The following is a 27,946-nucleotide window of genomic DNA, read 5'->3' as shown; positions in this document are numbered from 1 at the left end:
CTTAACAAATACCTGAACTAACACTGGGATGGAAGTGTGTGATCAATCAAGATTGCCTTTCTCCCCCTGAAGATTCTAGGGTGACCCTGCTGTGATGGCCCAGGACCCCAGGGCCCCTGTTGACTGGACCTGGTTCTCCTTAACAGAGGATCTGGGCTCCCCAGTCTTAGCCATCTGCTCATGCACTGGCCTGGAATCCTTGTCCCTGGCACTGAGACCAAACCTCCCCGAAGTGCCCAAGTCTCACCTGGTCTAATGCACTACGGCCCCCATTTGACACACCAAGTAGACATGTGGCAACCTGGGATGTGTTTCCTGTCCCTGCTGGTGTGGCTGGGCCAGATCCCGAAATCTGGTTTCTGGAAAATTCCAGTCACATGGAGCCTGGCTAACCCCTCCCCATTTGTTGTGTTATGTAACATTTAGGGATTAATACTGTGGTGTCCAGAGGCAGCTGTTTGGATTTGAATCCAGTGCTGTCCTTTCCTGGCCTGATTAAGCAACTTAACCTCCCAGGCTCTCAGTCTGCTCCCCCATAAAATGGACACAAGGCTGGTTGTTGTGTTCCAGGTGGCTTAAGGGTGAGCTGAGGCTGGGGCACACTCAGAGAGCCCTCCCTGTTCCAAGGGGCCCAAGCCCATCCACTGTTTTCTCACCCAGCTGCCTTTCCCAGTGGTTATTTCAGGGATACCCCAGCTTGGCTCTCTGTGCCAGGAGTCACAAACACTTTGTCTCTTCCCTTCTCACTGTTGAATCTCCTTGATATATGATACCCCCACCCCTGTGTGGCCCCAGCCCATGCGTGCCCCCAAGCCTCAGTCTTACCTCCGTGGTCCCTTCCCCAGCTTCACTCCCCTGCTCACCAGTCCCCAGCCCCTAACCCCACAGATACTAGGTTTCTCCTTGGCCCTAGGGAACCACAGCAGGATTCAGAGCAGGAGAAAGTCCTATATTATCAGGTAGACCCCACAAACCCGCCAGCAGGCAGGATCCAGACACATTCAGGATGATGAGACTCACACTGTCAAGCCACTTTGGGAAGAATCCCCAATCCCCACTGGCAGAAGAGCCTCCGTTTCCTCTCAGTAAAATAAGCACATTGGTGGTTCCCAGCTAGCCGGGAGATGCAGGGTTGAAAGAGTAAGCGGGCTGAGCGGCCGCTTCTGGTGCCCCCTGGTGCGCGCGGAGCACTGGCCGCGTCTCTGGAACACCCCACCACCCCGCGTCCCCGCTCACCCCCGTCCCTCCGGCCCGCTAGCCAGCCTGGAGGGCCCGCGCCCCGCCCCCTCCCGTCCTCGCAATCCAATAAAACGCACCGCGGGCGGCGGCCGGTCCAGGAACTGCGGCCCGGTGGTCTCGCTGGAGCTGTGCTGGCTTGGGCTCCCAGTCCTGGACAAGCCCCTGGCTGGATGGAGCCCCGGCCACCGCGGCCGCGCAGGAGCCACCAAGTAGTGGCCGCCTTTCTGCGCGACCCGAGCTCGGGACGCGTCTACAGGCGCGGAAAGCTGATCGGCAAGGTGGGAACCCCCGATACCCCGAGCCTCCGCGAGAGTCAGGGATAGGGGACAGCGGGGCGTGAGCACGGTGGGATGAGCGCAGTCACCTGCCCCAGGCTTTGGGCTCTGAGTGTGTCGCGTGTGCTTATGAGTTGGGCATCTGGACTCTGGGCTTGGTGTGGCGGGAACTGGGATTTGGCGCCTGAAGCCATGTGTCCGTGAGTTGTGTGTGCAGTGTGTGGGTGGGTGTGTGCGCCTTTGTAGGTGGCTCTTTTGTGCGGGTGCCAATGTGTTGAGTGTCTGATGTGTTATACATCTCTGTGCTTTCCATGTCCCTGCCACTGAAATTGTGTGTTGCTGTGTTGTACCCCCATGTGTTGTGTTCTGTTTGTGTGTCTGTGGGTTGTGTCCATGTGTTGTGTATTTATGTGTCTGTGGTTTGCGTCTATGTGTTATGTTCTGTATTTGTGGGTCTGTGGGTTGTGTCCATGTGTTGTGTTATGTGTCCATGGTTTGTGTCTTGTGTTGTTTGTGACCAGGTTCTGTGTGTCTGGGTGTTGTGTGTCCGGGTACGTACGGGGCTATATGTATCCAAGTATAGTTCTGCGTGTGTCCCTGCACCTTCATGTATGCCCAGGAGAGTGGGTGTGAGCTGGGTGTCATTTTGTCTCGTGTGCATGTATGTGTGTGCGTGAAGAGACCTTCCCACACCAGGGTCCCTGTGCCTCCCTGCACACTGCCAGTCTGCACACCTATTTACACAACTGTGTGCACCTGTCCACTACTCCAGCTAATTCCCTCCCTGCAGGGCGCTTTTAGCCGCTGCTACAAGCTGACAGACATGTCCACAAGTGCTGTGTTTGCCCTCAAGGTGGTTCCTCGAAGTGGGGCAGGGCATCTGTGCCAAGGGGGCAAGGTAAGTCCTCCCATTGGGGGCCCTAGCCCACAGTGTGTCTATAGAGAAGGCCGGGCCCTTTGGTTCCAGCCGTGTTGTGGGGTGTAGGCCAGTGGGCCTGGGTCCTGCAGGGTGCACACGTCAGGGCCGTGCCTACAGGTGGAGCGTGAGATCACCCTGCATAGCCACCTGCGACACCGCAATATTGTGGCCTTCCATGGACACTTTGCTGACCGTGACCATGTGTACATGGTGTTGGAGTACTGCAGCCACCAGGTGCCGGGGGCAAGCAGAGGGCAGAGCAAGGGGACACCCACTTCATGTCTGCCACCCCATCTGTGTTGGCCCCCTGTCCATCTGTATTCACCTGCTTCTTTTATTTTTTTTATTGAATCACAACTGTACATGAATGCAATTATGGGGTACAATGTGCTGGTTTTATATACAATTTGAAATACTTTCATCAAACTGGTTAACATAGCCTTCACCGCATTTTCTTAGTTATTGTGTTAAGACATTTATGTTTCTACACCTAGTAGATTTAGCATGTACCCTGTATTCACCTCCTTCTACCTTGCCCACACCATGTTCATTGTGAGCCCTCAGCCAAGGCCCAGTCACCAGGGACTGTGCCCACACATGACAACTACTCCCCATGCCCTCCCAGGATCTCTTGAATCACCTAGCCATGCCTGTACTCACCTGTACCCACCTGCATGGGCCCATGCATGTCTCTCCTGGTCACTTGTGCCTGTCCTGCACTCAGCATGCTTGTCTTGGCTCAGTTGAACTTAGTTGTGCCTTCATAGACCCCCTTGGACTCATTTTGCCCACTTAAGTACACTTGTGCCCAGTGTATACCCACTTTGTGTTTATCTCTGATCATCTTTGGCCCCTCCCAAACTCATTGGTGGCCATCCGGGCCCATCTGAACTCAACTTTGCTCACCTGTGCCCATCCCACAATTAGCCATGGCCACTTTGGCAAAATTGAACTTAACCTTTCCCTTCTACCCTGGGTCTGCTGGGCACTGGTGCTGGTGCCTGTCACCTGGAGTCTTTGGCGCATGTGCTGAAGGCACGGCACACTCTGACGGAGCCTGAGGTGCGCTATTACCTGCGGGGCCTGGTCAGTGGCCTTCGCTACCTGCACCAGCGGCACATTGTGCACCGGGACCTGAAGCCAAGTGAGTGCTGGGGAAGGGCACTTGTCTATGGGCTGATGGGAGGCTGGGGTACAGTACCTGCCCTCACACACAGCATCTCTCTCCCCTGGCAGGTAATTTCTTCCTTAACAAGAACATGAGGTGAAGATTGGAGACCTGGGGCTGGCTGCCAGGGTGGGGCCAGGGGGCCGCTGCCACAGGTGATAGTGGGAGGCTCTGAGCAGTATGTGTGGGGGACACTGGTGGCCCCAAGTCTGGCATGGGGGCCCCAGCCTTCCTCTGCCCCCTGATTCTCCCCAGAGTGCTCTGCGGGACCCCAAACTTCCAGGCCCCAGAAGTCATCTCCAGAAATGGGCACTCCTGCCAGTCAGACATCTGGGCTCTGGGCTGCATCATGTGAGTGGGACCCTGGGAGCTGTGCCTAGGGAGAGTGGGCATGTGGGCACATGCACAGGCAGGTAAGGTTAGGTAATAGGGAAGATTAAATGGTAGGATGGGCATGTGGGCGCATGCGCAGAACAGTTGTGGACTGGTGTGCAGAGGTGGGGGGCAGGTGGGAACATACACCTGCCATCATTTGTGTGTGCAGGTATGAACAGGACATATGTGGAGATGTGTATGTGTGGGGAAAGACAGATGTGAGGGTGCAGAGATGTGGACAAGTGCAGGGAGGTGGCTGATCAGGGCATATGGGGACAGGGATTTGGCAAATGCAGGAATGGAGCAGGTGTGAGCAAGCATCAGATAGAATTGGAAAGGTGTGTGCAGGTGTAAGCAGTATACAGAGAGATGTTGGTGTCCACCCAAAAGGGTGTGCAGGGTTGGCCAGGTGCACGTGGGAAAATGGATACAAAGTGTATACCCAGTAAGGCTGTGTGCACAGGTGCGGCCAGGCCAGGTAGGTGTGAGCAAAGCCTGGATGCCCGGGTTCCTGCCCCTCACCTGGCCCAGGTACACAGTACTGACTGGCACCCCACCCTTCATGGAGGCACCCCTCTCTGAGATGTACCAGAACATCCGCGATGGCCACTACCCCGAGCCTGCCCACCTGTCACCCAATGCCCGCCACCTCATTGCCCGCCTTCTGGAACCCAACCCAGGCGAACGGCCCAGCCTGGACCACCTGCTGGAAGATGACTTCTTCACACAGGTAAGAGGAGCTCCAGTGTGATATGGGCGGGATGTGCCCCTCTTGGCCAGAGCCAGGTCCCTAAATGTCCCAGGTGCTCAGGATCTGGGTAGCCTAAGGGGGCTGACCACAGACCCCTCTCATCCAAAGGGTTTCACTCCAGACCGGCTACCACCCCACTCGTGCCACAGCCCACCCATCTTCACCATCCCCCTGCCTCTGGGCAGGTTCTTCCAGAAGGCAGGTCAGCTGCTGCTGTCCCAGTGCCGGCCACCCTGTGAGTACATCACCCACTACCCACCCCTGCCTGATGCCTGTGCAGCAGCCTCCCTCACCTGCTCACACCGCCCACCTGCTCTGCAACCTCACATCTGTGGCAAAGGAAGATGTGGGTGGCAGGTGCTCCCCCCAACATGGCCCAGGCTCTACGCTCAAAGCTTCTGCCTCCCTCAGGCTCCTTTACTCCTAAAGAGGCCTTGGGTCCAAGAGAGGACAGGATGGACCCAGACTCCATGGAGTGGGATAGTGAGGTGAGAAACCAGGTAGGGGACAGTAGGTGGTACACATGGAGGATGTCCCTGGTCCCTTCTCCATGCTGTCTTCTCTGTACCCCTAGACGAAGCCTTGACCCCCTCTTGGGAGTGCCCAAGCCTGGATCTCTATCCCCAGTCCCATCTGGACTCACTGGGACTTGAATCCATCTGGGTCCATGTCTGTCTCCAACCCTGGGGCCTCCCAAGGTCCAGGCCCTAATCCCATCCATTGGTCATTCCATCACATTTACTGCATGCTTACTGTATGCCTTTGAGATACTCCAAGACTACATCCCAAAGGAAAACAGTTCCTTTGTGTGCTGAGTTTGCCAAGGCAGAGAGCAGGCCACAGAGGGGTCTTGGAGGAAAGACCGCCCCTCACCTCTGCTGCTCCTGCTCAGGTCTCCCTGTCCAAGAAGGAGGCTCCCTTCCCTGAGACCCCTATCCACATAATCACACAGGGGACTCTCCAGAGTGACCCAGCAGGTATGTCAACCCTTGGGCTATGGAGCGAGGATCCAGAAGTTAGGGGCAAAGGTTGTACCTTGGCAGGGTCACACCCCCTCTCCTGGCCTCAATTTTACCACCTATAAAAGAGGAATGATAACCAGAATCCTTCTCGGTTAAAATAAGATTTTTCTGGATGTTGTAGTCCAGAGAGGGACTGAGTGGATGGGCCCCTCTTTGTGGGAGCCCAGGCCTGTTTGCCCCTCACATACAGTATCTGTCTCCTCAGAGCCAGAGGGGAGCCAGGGGTTGGAGGTGGAGGTGGCCATCAGAAACCTGCAGCTCTGCCTGGATGCTGGCCCCTCAGGTAAGAGACTCAGACTCCCCCAGGGGTTGTCCTTTGTTTTAGTATCCAAGAAAAATGCCTCAACCAGGGCTCTCCTGGTTGTTTCTGGGCTTCCTTGGGGATCAAGGGATTATTTTTTTGTAGGCAAGCTCTTCCTCTGCCCCACCAGACTGAAGTGCAATGGGTGTGATCATAGCTCACTGCAGTCTTAAACTTCTAGGCTTAAGGGATCCTCCTGCCTCAGCCTCACAAATAGCTGGGACTACAGGCATGTGCCACCACGCCCAGATAATTTTTCTATTTTTTGTAGAGAGAGGGTCTCAGTATGTTGTCCAAGTTGGTCTTGAACTCCTGGGCTAAAGCCATTTCCCACCCTGGCCTCCCAAAGTACTGGGATTATAGGCATGAGCCACTGCATTTGGCCCCCCAGATTTTTTTTTTGTAGAGACAGAGTCTCACTTTATGGCCCTCATAGAGTGCCGTGGCCTCACACAGCTCACAGCAACCTCCAACTCCTGGGCTTAAGCGATTCTCTTGCCTCAGCCTCCCGAGCAGCTGGGACTACAGGCGCCCGCCACAGCGCCCAGGTATTTTTTGGTTGCAGTTCAGCCGGGGCAGGATTTGAACCCGCCACCCTCGGTATATGGGGCCGGCGCCTTACCGACTGAGGCACAGGTGTTGCCCATCCCCAAAATTTTTTTAATAAAATAAAATATAGCCTTATAGTGTTTTGGATATTGCAATTATTTCAGAATTGCTTGTTCCCAGAGGCACACCATGATCTCAGATTCTCCTGCAAGGAAACGTTAGTTGACTCTTCCTTATAGTTTTTGGTCTCTCCTCTGCCTACTGGGCCACCATGAAAGTCCCCAGGCCTCAGCCTAGTCTTGTCTGGGGCTACTGGGCTCCACCCTGATCCGAGGCTCAGCTCACTTCATCTGTGCACCCAGCCATACAGAAACCCCCAGGAGAGCAGCAGGCAGTCATCTGGGCCCTCAAGTGGGTGGATTATTCCAGCAAGTACGGCTTTGGCTACCAGCTGTCAGATGGGAGCAGCGGTGTTCTGCTTCGGGATGGCACCCACATGGCCCTGCGCCCCCCAGGAGGGTAAGTTGTGGGCTTTTGTCTACACCTACAGGTGCTCACTGCCTGGTAAGGGAGAATAATGCTAAACAAATGAGTGTTTAAGTGCGTTTTCTGTAGGAAATGAACCAAGGGAGGGGGCAGATTTGGAAGGAGGCAAATCTTCATGGGATAGATGGGGAAGGGGGACTCTGAGGAAGTAAAGTAAATCACAAAAAGGAGTCTGAGGAAGTAAAGTAAATCACAAAAAGGAGTCTGTTGGGAATAGCATTTGAGACAAAGGGAACAGCATATCCAAAGTCCCCAAGGTGGGATTGAGTGTGGCAAGTTAGAGAACAGTGAAGAAAACAGAGGGAGCAAGGGGAAGACAGGGAGGATGTGATGTCAGAGAGCCTCCTGGGCCACCACAGGGCTTGGAGCAGGAGAGGAGGGGGCTCACTCAGCTTTTTAATGACATCTTTCTAGCAGAAGTGACCCAGGGGACCAGCTGGGAGGTGACTGGACCAGTTTGGCAGACAATGGTGGTGACCTGGGCTGAGATGAAGACCAAGGTGGGATGAGGCATACTGGAGTCTGAACTGGAAGGCAGGAAGGATGGAGAAGCTGTCAGCTAAGATGGGGCCATGGCAGAAAGGACACATTGAGAGGCCAGGGCTAGACATATGGACAGAGTGGTTAGTGTCAGTGTAAAGTTGGTCATTAAAGCCACCATTTGAGGGGGTGTGACTGGGCAGGAAGGTGTCCACGGCATGGGATGACCAGAAGAGAGGCCCTGACAACAGGCACTGTCCTGTGTCCTGGCCATAGCCAAGTCTGCTACATGCCTGACCGCGGGAAGCTGGAGACTTTCACCCTGAGGGATGTGCCTAGCCTGCTGGGGACCAAGCTGGCCGTTCTGCGGCTCTTCACCTGCCACATGCAGCAGCAGCTGAGAAAGGTGGGGGCTGGGCCAGGTGAGGCTGGGAGGTGGGGACCACCTTGCCACCCTCCACCTGAGTGACTTCAGGGCTGAGTCTGTCTGCAGGAGGGGGCCCCGCCCACACTCACACTGCGAGCCAGGCCCAGCCTCTGCCTACTGCGCTTCTTGGCATCCGAGCAAGCCCTGTTGCTGCCCTTCAACAATGGGACAGTGCAGGTAAGCCAGGGCCCTGAACCTAAGGGTTGAAGGGCAGGGGCCTGCCCCTCATAGGCTGTGACAGAGCAGGCTCTGGGGAGAGCCCCAGGAGACATTTCTGTCCTTCAAAGAAAACAACTGTTGGGCTCGGCGCCTGTGGCTCAAGCGGCTAGGGCGCCAGCCACATACACGTGAGCTGGTGGGTTCGAATCCAGCCCGGGCCCGCCAAACAACGACGGCTGCAACCAAAAAGTAGCCGGGCATTGTGGCGGGCTCCTGTAGTCCCAGCTACTTGGGAGGCAGAGGCAGGAGAATCGCTTGAGCCTAAGAGTTGGAGGATGCTGTGAGCTGTGAAGCCGTGGCACTCTACCCAGGGCGACAGCTTGAGGCTCTGTCTCAAAAAAAAAAAAAAAAAAAAACAACTGTTGGCTTCTAAATACAAAAACTACAACATCAAAAATAAATGGCATGGCCAGGCACAGTGGCTCATGCCTGTAATCCTAGCACTCTGGGAGACCAAGGAGGGTGGATTGTTTGAACTCACAGGTTTGAGACCAGCCTGAGCAAGAGTGAGACCTCGTCTCTAAAAATAGCTGGCCGTTGTGGCAGGCGCCTGTAGTCCCAGCTACTTGGGAGGCTGAGGCAAGAGAATTGCTTAAGACCAAGAGTTTGAGGTTGCTGTGAGCTATGATGTCACAGCACTCTAACCAGGGCAGCAAAGTGAAACTTTGTCTTAAAAAAAAAGAGGGCAGTGCCTGTGGCTCAGTGGGTAGGGTGCTGGCCCCTTATACCCAGAGTGGTGGGTTCAAACCCAACCCCAGCCAAACTGCAATAAAAAAATAGCCGGGCATTGTGGGGAACACCTATAGTCCCAGCTGCTCGGGAGGCTGAGGCAAGAGAATCGCCTAAGCCCATGAGTTGGAGGTTGCTGCAAGCTGTGACGGCACAGCACTCTAATGAGGGTGACATAGTGAAACTCTGTCTCTACAAAAAAAAAAAAAGTCTGTTAGTCTTTAAGGGCCTTTAATTCAAAATACATTAAAAAAAAAAAAAAGAAAAGTAGAAAAGAAAAGAAGGCTCCACATCTGTAGCTCAGTGGCTAGGGTGCCAGCCACAGATACTGGGACTGGAAGGTTCAAACTCAGCCCAGGCCTGCCAAACAGCAATGACAGCTACAACCAAAAAATAGCCGGGCGTTGTGGGGGGCGCCTGTAGTCCCAGCTACTTGGGAGGCTGAGGCAAGAGAATCGCTTAAGCCTAAGAGTTTGAGGTTGCTGTGAGCTGTGACACCATGGCACTGTACCCAGGGCAACAGGTTGAGACTCTGTCTCAAAAAAAAGAAAGAAAGAAAAAAGAAAAGAAAAGAAATGGCATAGTTCAGTGACGGCAAAATGTCATCATTGGTCTGTGTGGTTCAGTGGAGCAACTGTAAAAATATTATTTCAGTGGAAAGTGGTTTTCAGGTTAAAGTTGTCCTGAGCGCTGGTGGTGAAATCACAGCCAGTCCTATACCTTCAAGAGCAGTATAATATGTGACAGTTTTCCGTTATCATTATTAGTATCATCTTAATAGTATAAAAACACCACTATGGGCAGATAGGGATGTGTATCTGGGGTCTCTAGTTAGAAAGGGTTGCCTTCAGGCCAGGTGAGGTGACACACACCTATAATCCCACCAATTTGGGAAGCTAAGGTGGAAGGATCACGTGAAGCTAGGAGTTTGAGACTAGACTGGGCAACATAGTAAGACCCTGTCTCTACAAAAAATAGAAAAATTAGCCGGGCATGGAGGTGCATGCCTGTAGTCCCTGCTGCTTGGGTAGCTGAAGCAGGAGGATCACTTAAGCCCAGGAGTTCAAGGCTGTGGTGAACTATGACTACACTACTGCTCTCCACCTGGGGACAGAGTGAACCTGTCTCAAAAAAAACAAAAATCAAAAAACAAAACAAAAAACAGAAAGCGACTATTATCTTTACAAAACCCTGCTTGGCAGCTGTAGAGATGGATACTCTACAGTTAGACGGGTATATCCCCAGTTTCATGGGATTAAGAGTTTAGGGGTCTTTCGGTGACTGTGGGCAGGGAAGCACCTACCTGAGCCTCAGTTTCTCCAACTGTACAGAATAGCACTCAGCCTCTACACCCTGAATTCTTTTTTCTTTTCTTTTTTTTTTTTTTAGAGACAGAGTCTCACTTTATCACCCTCAGTAAAGTGCTGTGGCGCTACAACTCACAGCAACCTCCAACTCCTGGGCTTAAGTGATTCTCTTGCCTCAGCCTCCCAAGTAGTTGGGACTACAGGTGCCCACCACAACACCTGGCTATTTTCTTTTTTGGCCAGGGCTGGGTTTGAACCTGCCACCTCTGGCATATGGGGCCGGTGCTCTACTCCTTTGAGGCACAGGCGGTACCTGCCCGGCTATTTTTTTGTTGTTGTTGCAGTTTTTCAGGGGCCAGGTTCAAACCCGCCACCCTTGGTATGCTGGCAGCCTACCCACTGAGCCACAGGCACTGCCCTAGACTTTGAATTCTAATGGCTCAGGGCAGGGGCTCTTGGTCTAATGTCCGCCCTCTTCCTTAAAGGGCCAGAGCTGGGGCAGAGGACAGGAGGACCCATGTCCCTTGACTGTGGCTTCCCACCCTTGGCAGGTCAGCTTGACTGGAGTCCAGGCCCAACTGGTGCTGAGTGGTGAGGGTGAGGGATTGCTGCTCACCCACTGGGAGCAGGGCCACCGTGGCACCTCCTACTCCATGGGTATCCTGCGGAACCATGGCTGCACCTTGGCCACCAGACACCTCCTTCACCATGCTCTCTGTATGCTGCAGAGCATCTAGTGTCCCTGAGGGTCACAGTGGACTTCTGCATGATGGTACCAGGGACCCAGACTCCATTTCTATTCCTGTTGCTCCTCCCGAGGGAGTATCCTTGGGGAGAGAGGGCGGGCATGCAGGGGGCATGGGAGGGTGTGGATCCCTGCCTGTGGCATAACTGTCCAACCAGGACTTTTGGTGGGCTTTGTTTCTTTTCCATTAAAGAAAACTTGTTGCTGTAGAGACTGCCATCTGCCTCTCTTTGAGGGAAAGAGATTGAGGAGCTTTGGCAAAGGGGCCCTCAAACCTGGTGTGACTCTGGGTCTCCTGATCCCCTTGCTCTTTGTGGCAGAGATGGGTGATATTTTCGCCAATACAGAAATTAGTACAGACGTGGGTTCTTCTGTAACCCCAAATCTAAAATATGGGACATTAATTCAAAGGATGGACAGGGAGCAAACCAATGCCGGAGCTGGGTAGATGGGAGCCATTCTATGCAAAATGATTGGCAAAACTGTCACCTGAGATGACTTGGGGAGTGGACAGTGTGTCTGTGAGTCTGGCCATTCTGGCTGATTGAGGGCTAGTTGTCATGGACAAGGTGTTATTCAAAAGAGATGAACTGGCCAGCATGAGCAGGGATATTAGAGAAGCCAGGAATTTGAGTCTTAGAAATTGGAAAAGGCACCTGCTTCTCACGTGGATGGTCGGAGATGTGATTGTGGAGTCTTCAGGCTACATGTGTCTGGTGAAGCTTCCCAGTAGAAGGAAGTGACTGGGCAGGTTGGGAACAGTCTGCCTCCTCTGCCGACATTCTTACCTGGTATTATACTCTCCTGAAATGGGAGGCTCAGGCCCATCTCACCTCTGGACATTTGTGTCTTTCTACTTCTGGAAGGAGACACAGGCCCCATGGGGCAAGGCAGGAGTCATCCCTCAAGCTTCACACCCACAGCCTGGCACAAGCATGATTGGGGGACACCAGGAAGGGAATGAGGCACGGGGAGTGGCTGAACGCAGAGAAGCAGGAATCTGAATGAGAACCAAGTGAGAATGCTCATGGCAACAGTGTTTGTGCTACTGAAAAAGTTGGACACAGCTTAAGTATCCAATGGTGGGGTACTCAGTGAATAAAATATCTGGGCTCATGCCTGTAGTCCCGGCACTTTGGGAGGCCAAGGCTGGAAGATCACTGCAGCCAAGAGTTTGAAAACAGCCTGAGCACTATAGCAATACCCTCCTTGTCTTGGGAAAAAATACAAAAACAAACAACAACCAATAACTAGCCATGCTTCTTGGGGATGTGTGAGTGGAAACTCTGAAGACACACAGAGGGATATTAAGGGAACCTAGAGATTGGAGAAAAGGATGGAAATGTCATCACCACTAGCACTAGGACTTCAGGGCCCCCACGGCACTCAAGGCCACAGCTCTGTGTGGGGCTTCTGGGCTGTGTTGCTCAGGGGTCTGTTTGGGGACCCAGAGGTGAAATCTACACTGGAGAGTATACTGGTCTCAGGGTTAGGAGACCCAGGCTCAAGTCCCAGCTTCGCCACTACCAGGCACATACAGGCCTCAGTTTTCCCACCTGTTCAAAAGGCTTGTATACTCTCTGGGATCCCTCCCAGCTGTGAGATTCTATGTGAAGTTCTGATTCAAAGTTCCCTTTAGCAGCCCCAGGGAACTTATCGGAAAGAAAGGTGACTCATAATGTAACTGCCACCCTAGAAAAAAGATGTTTCCACCTCCCCTGACCCAAAAGAAATGAATATATGAATGTATTTGTATAAGAGACCCTCATGGAAATGTGCACAAATGGACATTTATCGACATCAAGGAATTACTGTTAAGTTTTGTTTGTTTGTTTTTTTGTAGAGACAGAGTCTCACTGTACCGCCCTCGGGTAGAGTGCCGTGGCGTCACACGGCTCACAGCAACCTCTTAACTCTTGGGCTTACGTGATTCTTCTGCCTCAGCCTCCCAAGCAGCTGGGACCACAGGCGCCCGCCACAACGCCCAGCTATTTTTTTGTTGCAGTTTGGCCAGGGCTGGGTTTGAACCCGCCACCCTCGGTATATGGGGCTGGCGCCCTACTCACTGAGCCACAGGTGCCGCCCCTACTGTTAAGTTTTTAAAGCGTGTAACATTGTTTAAAGCGTGTAACATTGTAATATTGTTTTTTATTCTGCAGAGCGGTTGTTTTCTTTTTTTTTTTTTTTTTTTGTGGTTTTTGGCCGGGGCTGGGTTTGAACCCGCCACCTCCGGCATATGGGACCGGCGCCCTACTCACTGAGCCACAGGCGCCGCCCAGAGCGGTTGTTTTCAAAGGAAGGTGGGAAGTTGTGATTCTGCTCCCCCAGGAGACCTTGGGAGATATCTGAGGACATCTGTGGTTGTCACACCGGGGGTGGGTGGAGGCCAGGGACGCTGCTCAACACCTGCAGTGCCCAGGACAGCCCCACCCAGAGAACAACCTGGCCCCAATGTCCGCAGTTCCCCGGGGGAGACCCTGGTTTGCAGACAGGAAGTGAAATATGTGTAGACATGATACTTACTTCTAAGCATATTTCCTCAGTAGTCAGGGGAAAAAATGGCATTGAAAAATGACACTCCTGGGAGAAGCAGCACATTCCTGTGCTCACACAGCACCTCACACACAGCAGGAGCCCATGAATGTCTTCAAAATGTCCTCCCACTGAGGTGGGGAGGCCCTTCCCAGCCCTGCCAGGTACCCCATGTCTTGAGCAGGAGCAGGACTGCTGGGATTGGGGTATGATGTGCCCAAGGCCACCCAGCAGGTCAGAGGACCCCAGCAGACACCCACCCCATGGCATTCTCCCTTTTGATCTATTTCCTGTCAATCCTAAAAGTAAAATGTGATGCTGTCTCTTTGTGACAAAATCTCAGCCTAAGCAAATCAAAGTCCCAGAGGCCACCACCTCCTGTCCCCGGGTCCCTTCCATTTCTGGGGAGGTCATGGGGTCACCTTGTTTTCCCTGTCTATGTCCATGACTTCTTGTTCCTGGAGAGAATAACTGGAATTAGTGGTGTCCCAGCTACACCCAGCCATGCTCCTGGATGAGTTTGAGCATCTGTGTGGACAGACCCCGGCATTTCCTCTTATGGAATGAGGGATGAAGAAAAGCTGGTATTTGTGGATGGGGAGAAAATGGTGGCCAAAACAGACATGGTGGCCAGAGGTGGGAGTGGAACAAAAACAGACATCTGAGTTTGGTGGGAGGGAACCTGGGAAGTCAGGGGAGGTCACGTGTCCAGTGTGGCCAGGCCTGGGAGGAGAGATCACCCTGCAGGAAAAATGTGAAGAGTGCTAGGGAGCTGGGACAGGGGACTGCAGGCAGAAGAGGAACCACAGAGAGGGAGGCACTCACAGGGCACATTAATTATTTTAATAATTGGGCGGAACTTCACCATTTTGTAAAAGGAGAAAGATTTATGCAATCTGAAGAGAAACCAGAGTATAACTTCACTGTTTTGTTTGTTTGTTTTGCAGTTTGGCCGGGGCTGGGCTTGAACCACCACCTCTAGCATATGGGGCTGGTGCCCTACTCCTTTGAGCCACAGGTGCCACCCAACTTCACCAGTTTGAATTGAACAATTCAGTGGCATTTGATGCGTCAGAACTGCTGTGCAACCATTACCTCTCTCTAGTTTGAAGACTTTCATCATCTCCTAAAAACACCAAGTCCTCCTTAGCTGCCACCCACAGCCTTTCCCCAGTCCGTGGGGACCACAAATCCACTTCCTGTCTCTGAATCTGCCTGTTATATTTCATATAAATAGAATCTCACACTGTGTGTCCTTCTGGGTCTGGCTTCTCTCACAGAGCATCTCTCTCTCCATCCACTTTGTGCCCTGTGTCAGAGCCTCATTCTTTTCCATAACCGAGTGATATTCTAGAGTGTGGATGGACCCTTCCTCTACCAATGGTATCATTTGGTTTCAAATGACAGAAAGCACCTTACTAATTGTTATGAGCCAAATAAAGGATTGGCTTCTGATACTGAAATGTTCAAAAGAAGAGATGGCTGCAGGTAAGGCTAGATCTGGTCTCAGTGAAGAATAAGGACTCCCCCTGCTTCTTCCTTCATTTTTATCACTTTTTCCACTTTTTGCACTCCCATCCTTTGCTTTGGCTTCACTCTTGAGTAAGTTCTTGTGGCATGGTGGCAAAAATTCACTGACATGGTCCTGCCTCCTGGTATTCATGGCCCCTTACACTGAATAAGACTGACCTATATAACCAATAGGATATCAGAAGTGACAGTCTGTGTATGTCCTGAGTTCAGGTCATGAAAGATGTCTTAGCCAGGCTTTTTTTATGTCACACCCATAATCCCAGCATTTTGGGAGGCTAATGCTTGAGGCCAGGAGTTCAAGACCAGCCTGGGCAACATATTAAAAGACCCTATCTGTAAAAAAATGTTTTTCTTTCTTTTTTTTTGGCCGGGGCTGGGTTTGAACCCACCACCTCCGGCATATGGGACTGGCACCCTACTCCTTTAGCCACAGGCGCCACCCATAAAAAAATGTTTTTCAAGACAGAATCTCACTCCCCCACCCTGGGTAAAGTGCCATGGCATCATAGCTCACAGCAACCTCAGTCTCTTGGGCTCAAGAGATCTTCTTGCCTCAGCCTCCCAAGTAGCTCGGACTACAGGTACCAGCCACCATGCCCAGCTAGTTTTTTCTATTTTTAGTAGAGATGGGTTTCACTTTTGCTCAGGCTGGTGTTGAACTCCTGGCCTCAAACAATCCACCCACTTTGGCCTCCCGGAGTGCTAAGATTACAGGCCTGAGCCACCACAACAAGCCTACAAAATATTTTTTAAATAGATAGCCTAGGGCTCAGTGCCCGTAGCACAGTGGTTACAGCGCCAGCCACATACACTGAACCTGGTGGGTTCAAACCCAGTCAGGGCCAGCTAACCAACAATGACAACTGCAACAACAACAACAAAAAAGAGCCCGGTGTTGTGGTGGTTGCCTATAGTCCCAGCTACTTGGGAGGCTGAGGCAAGAGAATTGCTTGAGCCCAAGAGTTTAAAGTTTCTGTGAGCTATGACATCACAGCACTCTACGGAGGGCAGCATAGTGAAACTCTGTATAGCCTAGGCTTGGTGCCCATAACACAGTGGTTACAGTGTCAGCTACATACACTTAGGCTGGCAGGTTCAAACCAGGTCCAGGCCTGCAAAACAATGACAACTGCAACAACAACAACAAAAATAGCTGGGTGTTGTGGCAGGCACCTGTAGTCTCAGCTACTTGGGAGGCTGAGGCAAGAGAATCACTTAGGCCCAAGAGTCTGAGGTTGCTGTGAGCTGTGATGCCACGACATTCTACTGAGGGCAACATAGTGAGACTCTGTCTCAAAAAAAAAAAGATAGCCGGGCGGCACCTGTGGCTCAGTGAGTAGGGCGCCGGCCCCATATGCCGAGGGTGGCGGGTTCGGACCCAGCCCCGGCCAAACTGCAACAGAAAAATAGCCGGGCGTTGTGGCGGGCGCCTGTAGTCCCAGCTGCTCGGGAGACTGAGATAAGAGAATCGCGTAAGCCCAAGAGTTAGAGGTTGCTGTCTGCCGTGTGACGCCACGGCACTCTACCCGAGGGCGGTACAGTGAGACTCTGTCTCTACAAAAAAAAAAGATAGCCTAAAAGAAGAAAAACTTTGGTTCAATATTGACACATTTGTTCACTTTCCCATACTGACAATCATAGATTAGTATGCCATGATAATGAGTGGCAACTTTTTATATCTTCTCAGTGTGGTGGCATTCCATAGTGAATTTCAATATTTTTTTTTTTGAGTCAGGGTCTCGCTCTGTCACACAGGCTGGAATATGTTGGCATCATCATAGTTCACTGCAACCTCAAACTCCTATGCTCAAGTGATCCTCCTGCCTCAGCCTCCAGAGTAGCTGGCATGCATCATCATTCTCGACTAATTTTTCTATTTTTTGTGGAGTTAGAGTCTTGCTCTTACCCAGGCTGTTCTAGACTTTTGGCCTCAAGTGATCCTCTTGCCTCAGCCTCCCAAAGTGTGAGGATTACAGGCATGAGCCTCTGTGTCCTGCTGAGAATTTCAATCTTCAATCATAGCATTAAGAGCTCTGGGTTTCACAGTCCACAAGCACTCTTTGAAATGACCCCTGGCTGACATTTTGAATGCAATTTCATGAAAGACCTTGAGCCAGACCTGCTCTGCCAACCCACTTCTGAATTCCTGACCCACAGAAATGATGAGAAGAAATAGTGTTTGTTGTTGTTTCAGGACACTAACTTTTAAGGTGATTTATGACTCAGGAATAGCTAATACACATGCCAGAACATGCAAAGGGACCCAGCTCCATTTCTGTCCAGAACATTTGTTTCTGGGGAAAAAAAGACAAAACATCTTCAGCATGTTTAACCGTGCATCTTGCAAAATGACCTACCTAGAGTGTTCACTTCCATCTGCCTGTGGGTGCCAGAACAGCAACAGTCTGTGAGATTCTCCCACGCGCTGAGCCCACAATGGTAGTTTATTAAAAATAAACCAACCACAGAATATATTAATTTTCTAACCTCCCAGGGCCAATTCTTATTTCTAGGTATAAGAATGTCAAGAGATAGAAAATCACCCACACCACCCTCACACTAAAACTTTCTGGAATCTTCAGAGGGGTTAACTGTGTGCCTCAATAAATAAAATTATTAGTCTCACCGTTATTGGGTGCTGACAGGATTGGTGCTTTTATTTTTATTTTATTTTTTTTTTGTAGAGACAGAGTCTCACTTTATGGCCCTCGGTAGAGTGCCATGGCATCACACAGCTCACAGCAACCTCCAACTCCTGGGCTTAAGCGACTCTCTTGCCTCAGCCTCCCGAGTAGCTGGGACTACAGGTGCCCGCCAGAACGCCCAGCTATTTTTTGGTTGCAGTTCAGCCAGGGCCGGGTTTGAACCCACCACCCTCAGTACATGGGGCTGGTGCCTTACCGACTGAGCTACAGGCGCCGCCCAGGATTGGTGCTTTTAAAAATGGCAATGAACCCACTCCAGGCTTGGCTATAATTTTTTTTTTCTCTTTCTTTCTTTTATTTTTATTTTTGGGAACCACTGATTTAACTGTGAGGCATCATAGGAAACTTGTCCTGGCAAATTTCCAAAGTTCAATTTTACCCTTTTTCCCATCCTGGATCTACCCTGAACTTGGCCTGTGGACCATCTCCTCCTTGATTCTTGGAAGCATGTGACACAATGCCTCCTCCAATCACCAGTAAGCAAGGCAGGGCCAGGGTGGCAGCATCCGGGCTGGCTAGATTGCCTGCTGCCATAGTAAACATCCGTGACATGACAAGGCTTCCCTGGGTCTGAACATCCTGGCAACCCCCCTCTGAGCTGCAGCCTTTCCACTCCCATTTTACACATGGGGCATCTGAGGCACTGGGTTTCTTCAACATATAAACTGCTAGGAATAGGCTGGGCACAGTGGCTCATTCCTGTAATGCTAGCACTCTGGGAAGAGGTGGATTGCCTGAGATCAGGAGTTGGATACTAACTTGAGCAACAGCAAGAGGCACCTGTGGCTCAAAGGGGTAGGGCACTGGCCCCATATGCCAGAGGTGGCGGGTTCAAACCCAGCCCCGGCCAAAAACCGCAAAAAAAAAAAAGACTCCATCTCTATTAAAAATAGAAAAACTATCTGGGCTTTGTGGCAGGCACCTGTAGTCCCAGCTACTCAGGAGGCTGGGGCAAGAATATCTCTGGAGCCCAAGAGTTTGAAGTTACTGTAAGCTATGATGCCATGGCACTCTACCAGGGTGACAGCTTGAGACTCTGTCTCAAAAAACAAAGAATAATGCTGAATGTAAAAAGCTAATTCTGCCAGATGCTGTGGCTCACTCCTGTAATCCCAGCACTTGGGAGGCCGAGGCAGGTGGATTGCTTGAGTTCAGGAGTTCGAGACCAGCCTGAGCAAGAGCGAGACCCCTATCTCTAAAAAACAGCCAGGCGTTGTGATGGGCGCCTGTAGTCCCAGCTACTTGGGAGGCTGAGGCAAGAGGATCACTTGAGCCCAAGAGTTTGAGATTGCTGTGAGCCGAGATGACATGGGACTCTATCCAGAGTGACCAAGTGAGACTCCATCTCAAAAAAAAAAAAAAAATTAAATTTAGGGCGGCACCTGTGGCTCAAAGGGGTAGGGCGCCGGCCCCATATGCCGGAGATGGCAGGTTCAAACCCAGCCCTGGCCAAAAAAAAAACACTTTAAAAAAAAATTAAATTAAAATTTAAAAAAGCTAATCCTTAGCCTGGGCACAGTTACTCACTCCTCTAATCCCAGAATTTTGAGAAGCTGAGACCAGAGGATCACTTGATATCAGGAGTTCAAGACCAGCCTGAGCAAGAGCAAGACCTCCATCCCTACAAAAAAATGGGAAAAATTATCCAGGCACCCATGCACACCTGTAGTCCCTCTACTGGGGAGGCTGAGGCAGGAGAATGGCTTAAGCCCAGGAGTTGGAGGTTGCTGTGAGCTGTGATGATGCCACTGCACTCTAGCTGGGGTGAAAATCAAGACTTTGTCTCCAAAAAATAAAAAAAGAAAGAAGAAAAGAAAAAAGCCATGGCTCAGCACCTATGGCTCAAGTGGCTAGGGCACCAGCCACATACACCTGAGCTGGCAGGTTTAAATCCAGCCTGGGCCCACCAAACAACAATGACGGCTACAACCAAAAAATAGCCAGATGCGGCGGGTGCCAGTTACTTGGGAGGCAGAGACAGGAGAACTGCTTGAGCCCAGGAGTTGGAGGTTGCTCTGAGCTGTGATGCCACGGCACTCTACCTAGGACAACAGCTTGAGGCTCTGTCTCAGAAAAAAAAAAAAGCCAATTCCAGAAGGATATATACTCTAGGACTCCATTTATATAACATTTTTGAAATGGAAACTAGATTAGTGGTGGCCAGGGGTTAGGGAGAAAGGTTTGTGGGAGGGGGAGGTCTGTAGGTATACTAGGGTTATTCATGCTGATGGACACGTTCAGTATCATGATGGCAGTGGTGGAGACACAAACATACCCAAGCTATACAATCGCAGAAAACTATTTCTTTCTTTCTTTCTTTTTTTTTTTTTAGAGACAGAGTCTCACTTTGTCATCCTCGGTAGAGTGCCGTAGTGTCACAGCTCACAGCAACCTCCAACTTCTGGGCTTAGGCGATTCTCTTGCCTCAGCCTCCCAAGTAGCTGGGACTACAGGCACCCACCACAACACCCAGCTATTTTTTTTGTTACAGTTTGGCAGGGGCCAGGTTTGAACCCACCACCCTCTGTATATGAGGCCAGCGCCCTACTCACTGAGCCACAGGTACCACCCACAAAACAAACTTTAACCTGGATGTTTATAGTAGTACTATTCACAATAGCCAAAAGTGGAAATAACCCAAATGTTCATCAATGAATGAATGGATAAACATAATGTGGTCTATCCATACATAGGATGGAATATCACTCAGCCATGACAAAGAAAGAGGCTGACACAGGCTATGATGTGGATAGACCTTGAAGACATTGTGCTCAGTGAGAGAAGTTATACACAAAAGGACACACAGTGTGTGACTCCATGTATATGAAATGTCCAGAACAGGGAGATCCACAGAGATAGGAAATGTGGTAGTGTTCCCTAGGAGTAGGGGAGGGGATGGGGAGTGATAGCTGATGGGGATGGGGTTTCTTTTGGGGAGATGATAAAGGTGATGGTGGCATAACATTGCCAATGTACTTAATGCCTACTAAATTGTGCACTTTAAAATGATTAAAATGGGGCAGTGCCTGTGGCTCAAAGAAGTATGGGCCCAGCCTCGGCCAAAACCTGCAAAAAAAAAAAGTAAATTATTTTAAAAAATGATTAAAATGGCAAGTTTTTATGTTACATGTATTTTACCACAATTTTTAAAAATTCTGCTACCTTGGGTGGCACTTGTGGCTCAGTGAGTAGAGCGCTGGCCCCATATATTGAGGGTGGTGGATTCGAACCTGGCCCTGGCCAAGCTGCAACAAAAAAGAGCCGGGCGTTGTGGCGGGCTCCTGTAGTCCCAGCTATGTGGGAGGCTGAGGCAAGAGAATAGCCTAAGCCTAAGAGCTGGAGGTTGCTGTGAGCTGTGATGCCATGGCACTCTACCAAGGGTGACAAAGTGAGACTCTGTCTCTAAAAAAAAAAAAAAAAATTCTGCTACCTATCGTACTCCAGGCCTAGGCTCTGGCTTTAGTGTATTTTAACATTCCTTATTAACTCCAATGATAGCCAAGACTGAAAACCACCAAGTTAGATTAAATAAAATGGAGACACAAGAAACCAAATGCTGAGTGAGAATGTGTTTAAATATCAATGTAAATAAAACAACAGGGCATCCATAGCTCAATGGTTAGAGTGCTGGCCCCATTCACCGGGGGTGGCAGGTTTGAACCCTCCAAGGCCTGCTAAATAAATAAGCCAATAGTTAAAAATAAAATAAAACTGGGGAGACGTAAATGCTGATCAGGTAATTGCTATTAAGAAATTAGGCTGGGCAGGCTGATGCTCATGCCTGTAATGCTAGCACTCTGAGAGGCTGAGGTGAGTGGACTGCTTGAGCTCAGGAGTTCAAGACCAGCCTGAGCAAAGTGAGACCCCCCCCATCTCTGAAATAATAGCCAGTAGCTGGGTGTTGTGGCGGGCGCCTGTAGTCCCAACTACTTGGGAGGCTGATGCAAGAGGATCACTTGAGCCCAAGTGTTGGAGGTTGCTGTGAGCTGTGACACCATAACACTCTACTGAGGGTGACAGCTTGAGACTCTGTCTCAAAAAAAAAAAAAAATAGCCAGGTGGGTGGCGCCTGTGGCTCAAGGAGTAGGGAGCCGGTCCCATATGCCGGAGATGGCGGGTTCAAACCTAGCCCTGGCCAAAAACCACACACACACAAAAAAGCCAGGTGTTATGGCAGGTGCCTATAGTCCCAGCTACTCAAGAGGCTGATGGAAGAGGATCACTTTAGCCTAAGAGTTTGAGGTTACTGTGAGCTATGACATCAAGGCTCAATACTCAAGGGTGACAACATGAGACTCTGTCATCAAAAAAAAAAAAAATTCAGGTGTTGTGGTGGGCACCTGTAGTCCCAACTACTTGGGAGGCTGAGGCAAGAGAATCGCTTAAACCCAAGAGTTTGAGGTTGCCGTGAGCTGTGATGCCACAACACTCTACCCAGGGCAACAGAGTGAAATGTTGTCTAGGAAGGAAGGGAGGGAGGGAGGGAGAGAGAGGGAGAGAGGGAAGAAATAAGGCTTGGCAGGGTGGCTCACAACTGTAATCTCAGCATTTTGAGATGCCGAGGCAGGAGGATTGCTTGAGACCAGGAGATAAAGAACTGCCTAAGTTGGCTCGGTGCCTATGGCTCAAGCCGCTAAGGCGCCAGCCATATACACCGGAGCTGGAAACAACAATGACAGCTGCAACCAAAAAATAGCCCCGCGTTGTGGGGGGCACCTGTGGTCCCAGCTGCTTGGGAGGCAGAGGCAGGAGAATCACTTGAGCCCAGGATTTGAGGTTACTGTGAGCTGTGATGTCACAGTACTCTACCCAGGGTGACAGCTTGAGGCTCTGTGTCAAAAAAAAAAAAAAAAAAGAACTGCCTAAGCAAGAGTGAGACCTTGTCTGTACTAAAAATAGAAAAATTAGCTGGGCTTTGTGGCAGGCTCCTGTAGTTCCAGCTACTTGGAAGGCTGAGGCAGGAGGATGGCTTGAGCCCAGGAGGTGTACACTGCATTGAGCTGTGATGATGCCACTACAGTCTTGCCAGGGCAAGAGACTGTCTCAAAAAAAATAATAATGTTCAGTTCAGACAGACACAGTGGCTCACACCTATAATCCCAGCACTTTGGGAGGTCAAGGGGGAAGGGTTGCTTGAAGATCAGCCTGACCAACATGGTAAGACCTCGTCCCTGTGAGTCAATTCTGCTTTCCTGGTCTGCTTTGACATCGTGCTTGACATTTCCCACACTCCAAAGTTTTTTATTTTTTATTTTTTATTTTTTTGGTTTTTGGCCAGGGCTAGGTTTGAACCCGCCACCTCCGGCATATGGGACCCGCGCCCTACTCCTTGAGCCACAGGCGCTGCCCCCACACTCCAAAATTTTAAGAATCAAGCCTAAGTTGTTTTAGCCTGCACATATATCATCTTAATTGATGCTTAGAATAAATCCACATCGAATTTTCTGACCTTGTAGAGCAGAACTCTCAGTGTGATGGGCACCTGGGAAGCACACCAGGGACTTCACCTGTCCAGGGAACATTTTGGTCCAGCCCGGTTTGTCTGAGCCACCCCATGTAGGGCATGTGTCACCTCCTCAGTACTTGGGCCCAATGATCCTGCATGTGAATCTTTACCATTGTGTTTTCTGAAAGAGCAAGAAGTCACAGTAACCTAAGTAACCACCCAAGAAAGATCAGCTAAATGAGCCTAGGACACTCTGCTGGGGAGCGGGGGATCCATGGGGAGAGGAATGGCATAATTAGTTTCTGTTGGTGCCAAAACAATCTCCTAAGGTTTGCTTGTCCAAACAGAGAATGAGAAAGTGAACACCTCTGGAAGAAGGAACGTGAGGATGAATGTTCTTTCTCTTTCTTTCTTTTTTTTTTATTTTTTATTTATTTATTTATTTTTTTTTGTAGAGACAGAGTCTCACTTTATGGCCCTTGGTAGAGTGCCGTGGCCTCACACAGCTCACAGCAACCTCCAACTCCTGGGCTTAAGCGATTCTCTTGCCTCAGCCTCCCGAGTAGCTGGGACTACAGGCGCCCGCCACAGCGCCCGGCTATTTTTTTTTGGCTGCAGTTTGGCCGGGGTCGGGCCTGAACCCGCCACCCTCGGCATATGGGGCCGGAGCCTTACCGACTGAGCCACAGGCGCCGCCCCATTTCTTTCTTTTTTTCTTTCTTTCTTTTTTTTTTTTTTTTAGAAAAAGTCTCACTTTGTCACCCTTGGCAGAGTGCTGTGGCATCATAGCTCACAGCAACCTCAAACTCCTGGTCTTAAGCCAGGCATCCTCAAACTTTTTAAACCGGGGGCCAATTCACTGTCCCTCAGACCGTTGGAGGGCCGGACTATAGTTTAAAAAAAAAAAACTATGAACAAATTCCTATGCACACTGCACATATCTTATTTTGAAGTAAAAAACAAAACGGGAACAAATACAATTCACACCGCTTCATGTGGCCCACGGGCCGCAGTTTGAGGACGCCTGATTCTCTTGCCTCAACCTCCCAAGTTGGAACTACAGGCACCTGCCACAATGCCCAGCTGTTTTTTTTAGAGACGAGGTCTTGCTCTGGCTCAGGTTCTTTATCTCCTGGTCTCAAACCTGCGAGCTCAAGCAATCCACCCACCTCAGCCTCCCAAGTGCTGGGACTACAGGCATGAGCCACCAGCCCAGCCTGATGAAGGTTCTTTCTCACCCAGGCTTTTCTCCCAGGTGGATTCTGCCCCCTGTCCTGCCAGGGGCTGTTCAGAGACATTAGGCCAGGGATATTGCTCAGCACCTGAAGTGTCCAGAACGTCTCCACCCCTACCCCACCCCTGGAGAATGATCCAGACCTGATGTCCACAGAGCCCAGGAGGAGAAACTCTGTGTTAATTATTTGGGAAAGAAACCAAATCTGCTCCCTATTCACACTGGACACCAGAATAAACTCCTGATAGGGTAGATGATTCACTCCAGGTGACCCCCAGCTGCTGGGACTCCCTCCTCTCTCCTTCCCCACACAGGGTGTGGATTTATTGATTTCTTTTTTTCTTTCTTTTTTTTTTGAGACAGTCTTAGTATGTCACCCTCGGTAGAGTGCCATGGCATCACAGCTCACAGCAACCTCAAACTCTTGGGCTTAAGGCACAGGTTCCTGCCTCAGCCTCCCCAGTAGCTGGGACTACAGGTGCCTGCCACAACGCCGGGCTATTTTTTGGTTGTAGTTGGCCCAGGCTGGATTTGAAACTACCAGCTCGAGTGTATGTGGCTGGCGCCCTAGCCACTCTACAAGTGTCAAGACTGTGTTTTGTTTTTTGTTTGTTCAAACCCTGGCTGAGTTTGAACCTGCATGGGCCAGTGCTCTAACCATGGAGCAAGCCTTTCTTTCTTTCTTTTTTTTTTTTTTTGAGCATGCTCCATAGTCTCACTCTGTCACCCTGGGTGTAGTGCTGTGGCATCATAGCTCATGGGAACCTCCAACTCTTAGGCTCAAGTAATCTTCTTCCCTCAGCCTCCCAAGTAGCTGTGACTACAGGCACCCACCACAATGCCTGGCTAGATTTTTCTATTTTTAGTAGAGATGGGTTCTCATTCTTGCTCAGGCTGGTCTTGAGCTCCTGAGCTCAGGTCTTCCACCTGTCTCAACTTCCCAGAGTGCTAGGATTACAGGCTTGAGCCACGCATCCAGGGTGTGGATTCAAATGTATGCAGCTTCCTAGGACCTTAGCAAGGGAGGTCATTCAGGGGTGCAGAGTCTCTTGGGGGGCCATGTAATCTCCTAACCATACCCAATCTTGTTCTCAACTGAGGGTGGTCCTGCCCTTCAGGGGACACTGAGCCATGGCTGGGGACATTTGTGGCTGTCACTACTGGGAGCTACTTCTGGCATGGAGTAGGTGGGGCCCAGGGATGCTCCTCAGCACCCTACAGTGCTAAGGGTGGCCCCCCACAGAGAATGACACAGCCCTAGATGTCCATAGTGCCCAGGAAGAGAAGCTAATTAGGGGAAAAAAAGACAAACCCATGAGGCAGAAAATTTTATTCAAAGGAACTGACAGGCAAAGGTGACCCAGGACTGATCTGTGTGCAAAAGTGTCTTGGCCGTAGGGGAAATGGGTCCCCAGGGCAGGGTAGAATGCTTAGCTGGGAGGAGAGTAAGAGTTTTATGAATTCCCTGTGGCTGAGGGTCAGATAGTAGATTAGGAGCCTCAGTTTCCCTGTGGTCAAATAGTAGATTAGGAGCCTCAGTTTCCCTCTCTGTAAAATGGTATTCATAATAGCTCCTAACTCACGGCCTATGTGAAGAATAAAAGCCTGGCTCAACCCCTGTAGCTCAGTGGCTAGGGCGCCAGTCACATACACCAGAGCTGGTGGGTTCGAATCCAGCCCAGACCTGCCAAACAACAATGACAACTACAACCAAAAAATAGCTGGGCGTTGTGGCGGGAGCCTGTAGTCCCAGCTACTTGGGAGGCTGAGGCAAGAGAATCACTTAAGCCCAACAGTTTGAGGTTGCTGAGAGCTGTGACATCATGGCACTCTACCCAGGGTGACAGCTTGAGACTCTGTGTCAAAAATAAATAAATAAATAAATAAATGAGCCGATGCTTTCTGAGCTAGTCAGGGCCCCAAGCAGTAAAGGTGTACTAATGTATGTAATGCCATTATTATTATTATCAGTATTATTACTGTTATCATGTGGGCTAACTGAGCACCCTGGGGATCTTGGACATGCCCGGGGGAGGAGCTGAGCTTGCTGCCAGCATGACACACGCCCAATAAGACAAGCCAGCCCCCCACACACACCACCTAAGACACCTAATCTGCACCCTCTCCCCACTAGCTCTCCTATTTCTCTGTAATCAGGGTAAAGTGGTGAGTGCCTGGTCTGTTTCCAGGCCACGCATCTAGCTTTTGGCCAACCTTTAAATAGCCAAAGATAGCATGTTCTCTGCAGCTTCGGCTCCCTGGGAGCCACTGCACGCTGATAAGGGAAGCCAGCCCCTATCTCAGCCCCAGCTGACACTGCCCTGTATCACTCTGAAAGCTCAGCAAGAAATAGGAACTCTCCCAGATACAGTTAATCCTCAATGACATTGTGCACTTAGTGTTTTTCAAACATTTTTACTCTAAAAATTAAATATTGGCTTTTATTTTTGGTTTTTAGAGACAGGGTCTCGCTCTGTTGCCCAGGCTGGAGTGCAGGGCTACAATCCCAACTGTGCTCAAGCAGCCCTCCCGCTTCTGCTTCCCAAAGCACTAGGATTACAAGCTGGACTTTACTTTTTAAGAACAATTATAGAGGCTGGGCGCCTGTGGTTCAAGCGGCTAAGGCGCCAGCCACATACTCCTGAGCTGGCGGGTTCGTATCCAGCCCAGGCCGCCAAACAACAATGATGGCCGCAACCAAAAAGTAGCCGAGCATTGTGGCAGGCGCCTGTAGTCCCAGCTACTTGGGAGGCAGAGGCAGGAGACTCTCTTGAGCCCAGGAATTGGAGGTTGCTGTAAGCTGTGATGCTACAGCACTCTACCCAGGGTGACAGCTCGAGGCTCTGTCTCACACACACAAAAAAGAACAATTATAGACTGTATAAAAAAATTGAGCAGAAAATGCAGAGCGTTCCCATCTACCACCCCCCACGTCTGCAGTTTCCCCCTAAACATCTTGCATTAGTGATTGTGCTACATTTGCTACAATTAATGTATCCAAACTGACACATTTTTAATAACTGAAGTCCATGGTGTACATCACTTCAGTCTTTGTGCTGTACCTTCAATGGGTTTTGACAAATGTATAATATTATCTATCCACTGTTAGAGTATCACCCAGAATAGTTCTGCTGCCCTAAAAATCCCCAGTGCCCCACAGTTCGTTCTCTCTCTCTCCCCTTTTTTCAGGGTAGAGTGCAATAGGATCATCATAGTTCACTGCAAACTTGACTCCTGCAATGAAATGATCCTCCTGCCTCAGTCTCCTGAGCAGCTGGGACTACAGGAGCCACCACAACACCCGGCTGTTCTTGAACTCTTGGACTGAAGTGATCCTCCCACCTCAGCCTCCCAAAATGCTAGGATTACAGGTGTGAGCCACAGCCATATCCAGCCCATATTTTTATTTTTACCAGTTTTTAAACTTTTAATAGTTTTCCTTTT

The 27,946-nt window shown here is 50.4% G+C and overlaps 1 protein-coding gene across 1 annotated transcript; it reads left to right on the top strand.

The window, feature by feature from the left end:
* Nucleotides 1–1,409: 1,409 nt before the first annotated feature.
* On the top strand, nt 1,410–11,061 carry PLK5 (polo like kinase 5 (inactive)). Its single transcript, XM_053567722.1, is given in 16 exon segments — nt 1,410–1,517; nt 2,305–2,412; nt 2,551–2,667; nt 3,448–3,577; nt 3,670–3,690; nt 3,693–3,756; nt 3,857–3,952; nt 4,508–4,706; nt 4,836–4,962; nt 5,139–5,215; nt 5,620–5,704; nt 5,955–6,032; nt 6,962–7,071; nt 7,074–7,118; nt 8,119–8,229; nt 10,859–11,061. Coding segments are annotated over 16 exon segments (1,662 nt in total). The 3' UTR covers nt 11,045–11,061.
* The last annotated feature ends 16,885 nt before the right edge of the window (nt 11,062–27,946 follow it).

This window comes from Nycticebus coucang, chromosome 2, assembly GCF_027406575.1.
Source record: "Nycticebus coucang isolate mNycCou1 chromosome 2, mNycCou1.pri, whole genome shotgun sequence".
Classification (NCBI taxonomy): Eukaryota; Metazoa; Chordata; class Mammalia; order Primates; family Lorisidae; genus Nycticebus; species Nycticebus coucang.
The sequence above is the reverse complement of the archived record's forward strand: the minus strand, read 5'-3'. Positions and strand labels throughout refer to the sequence as shown.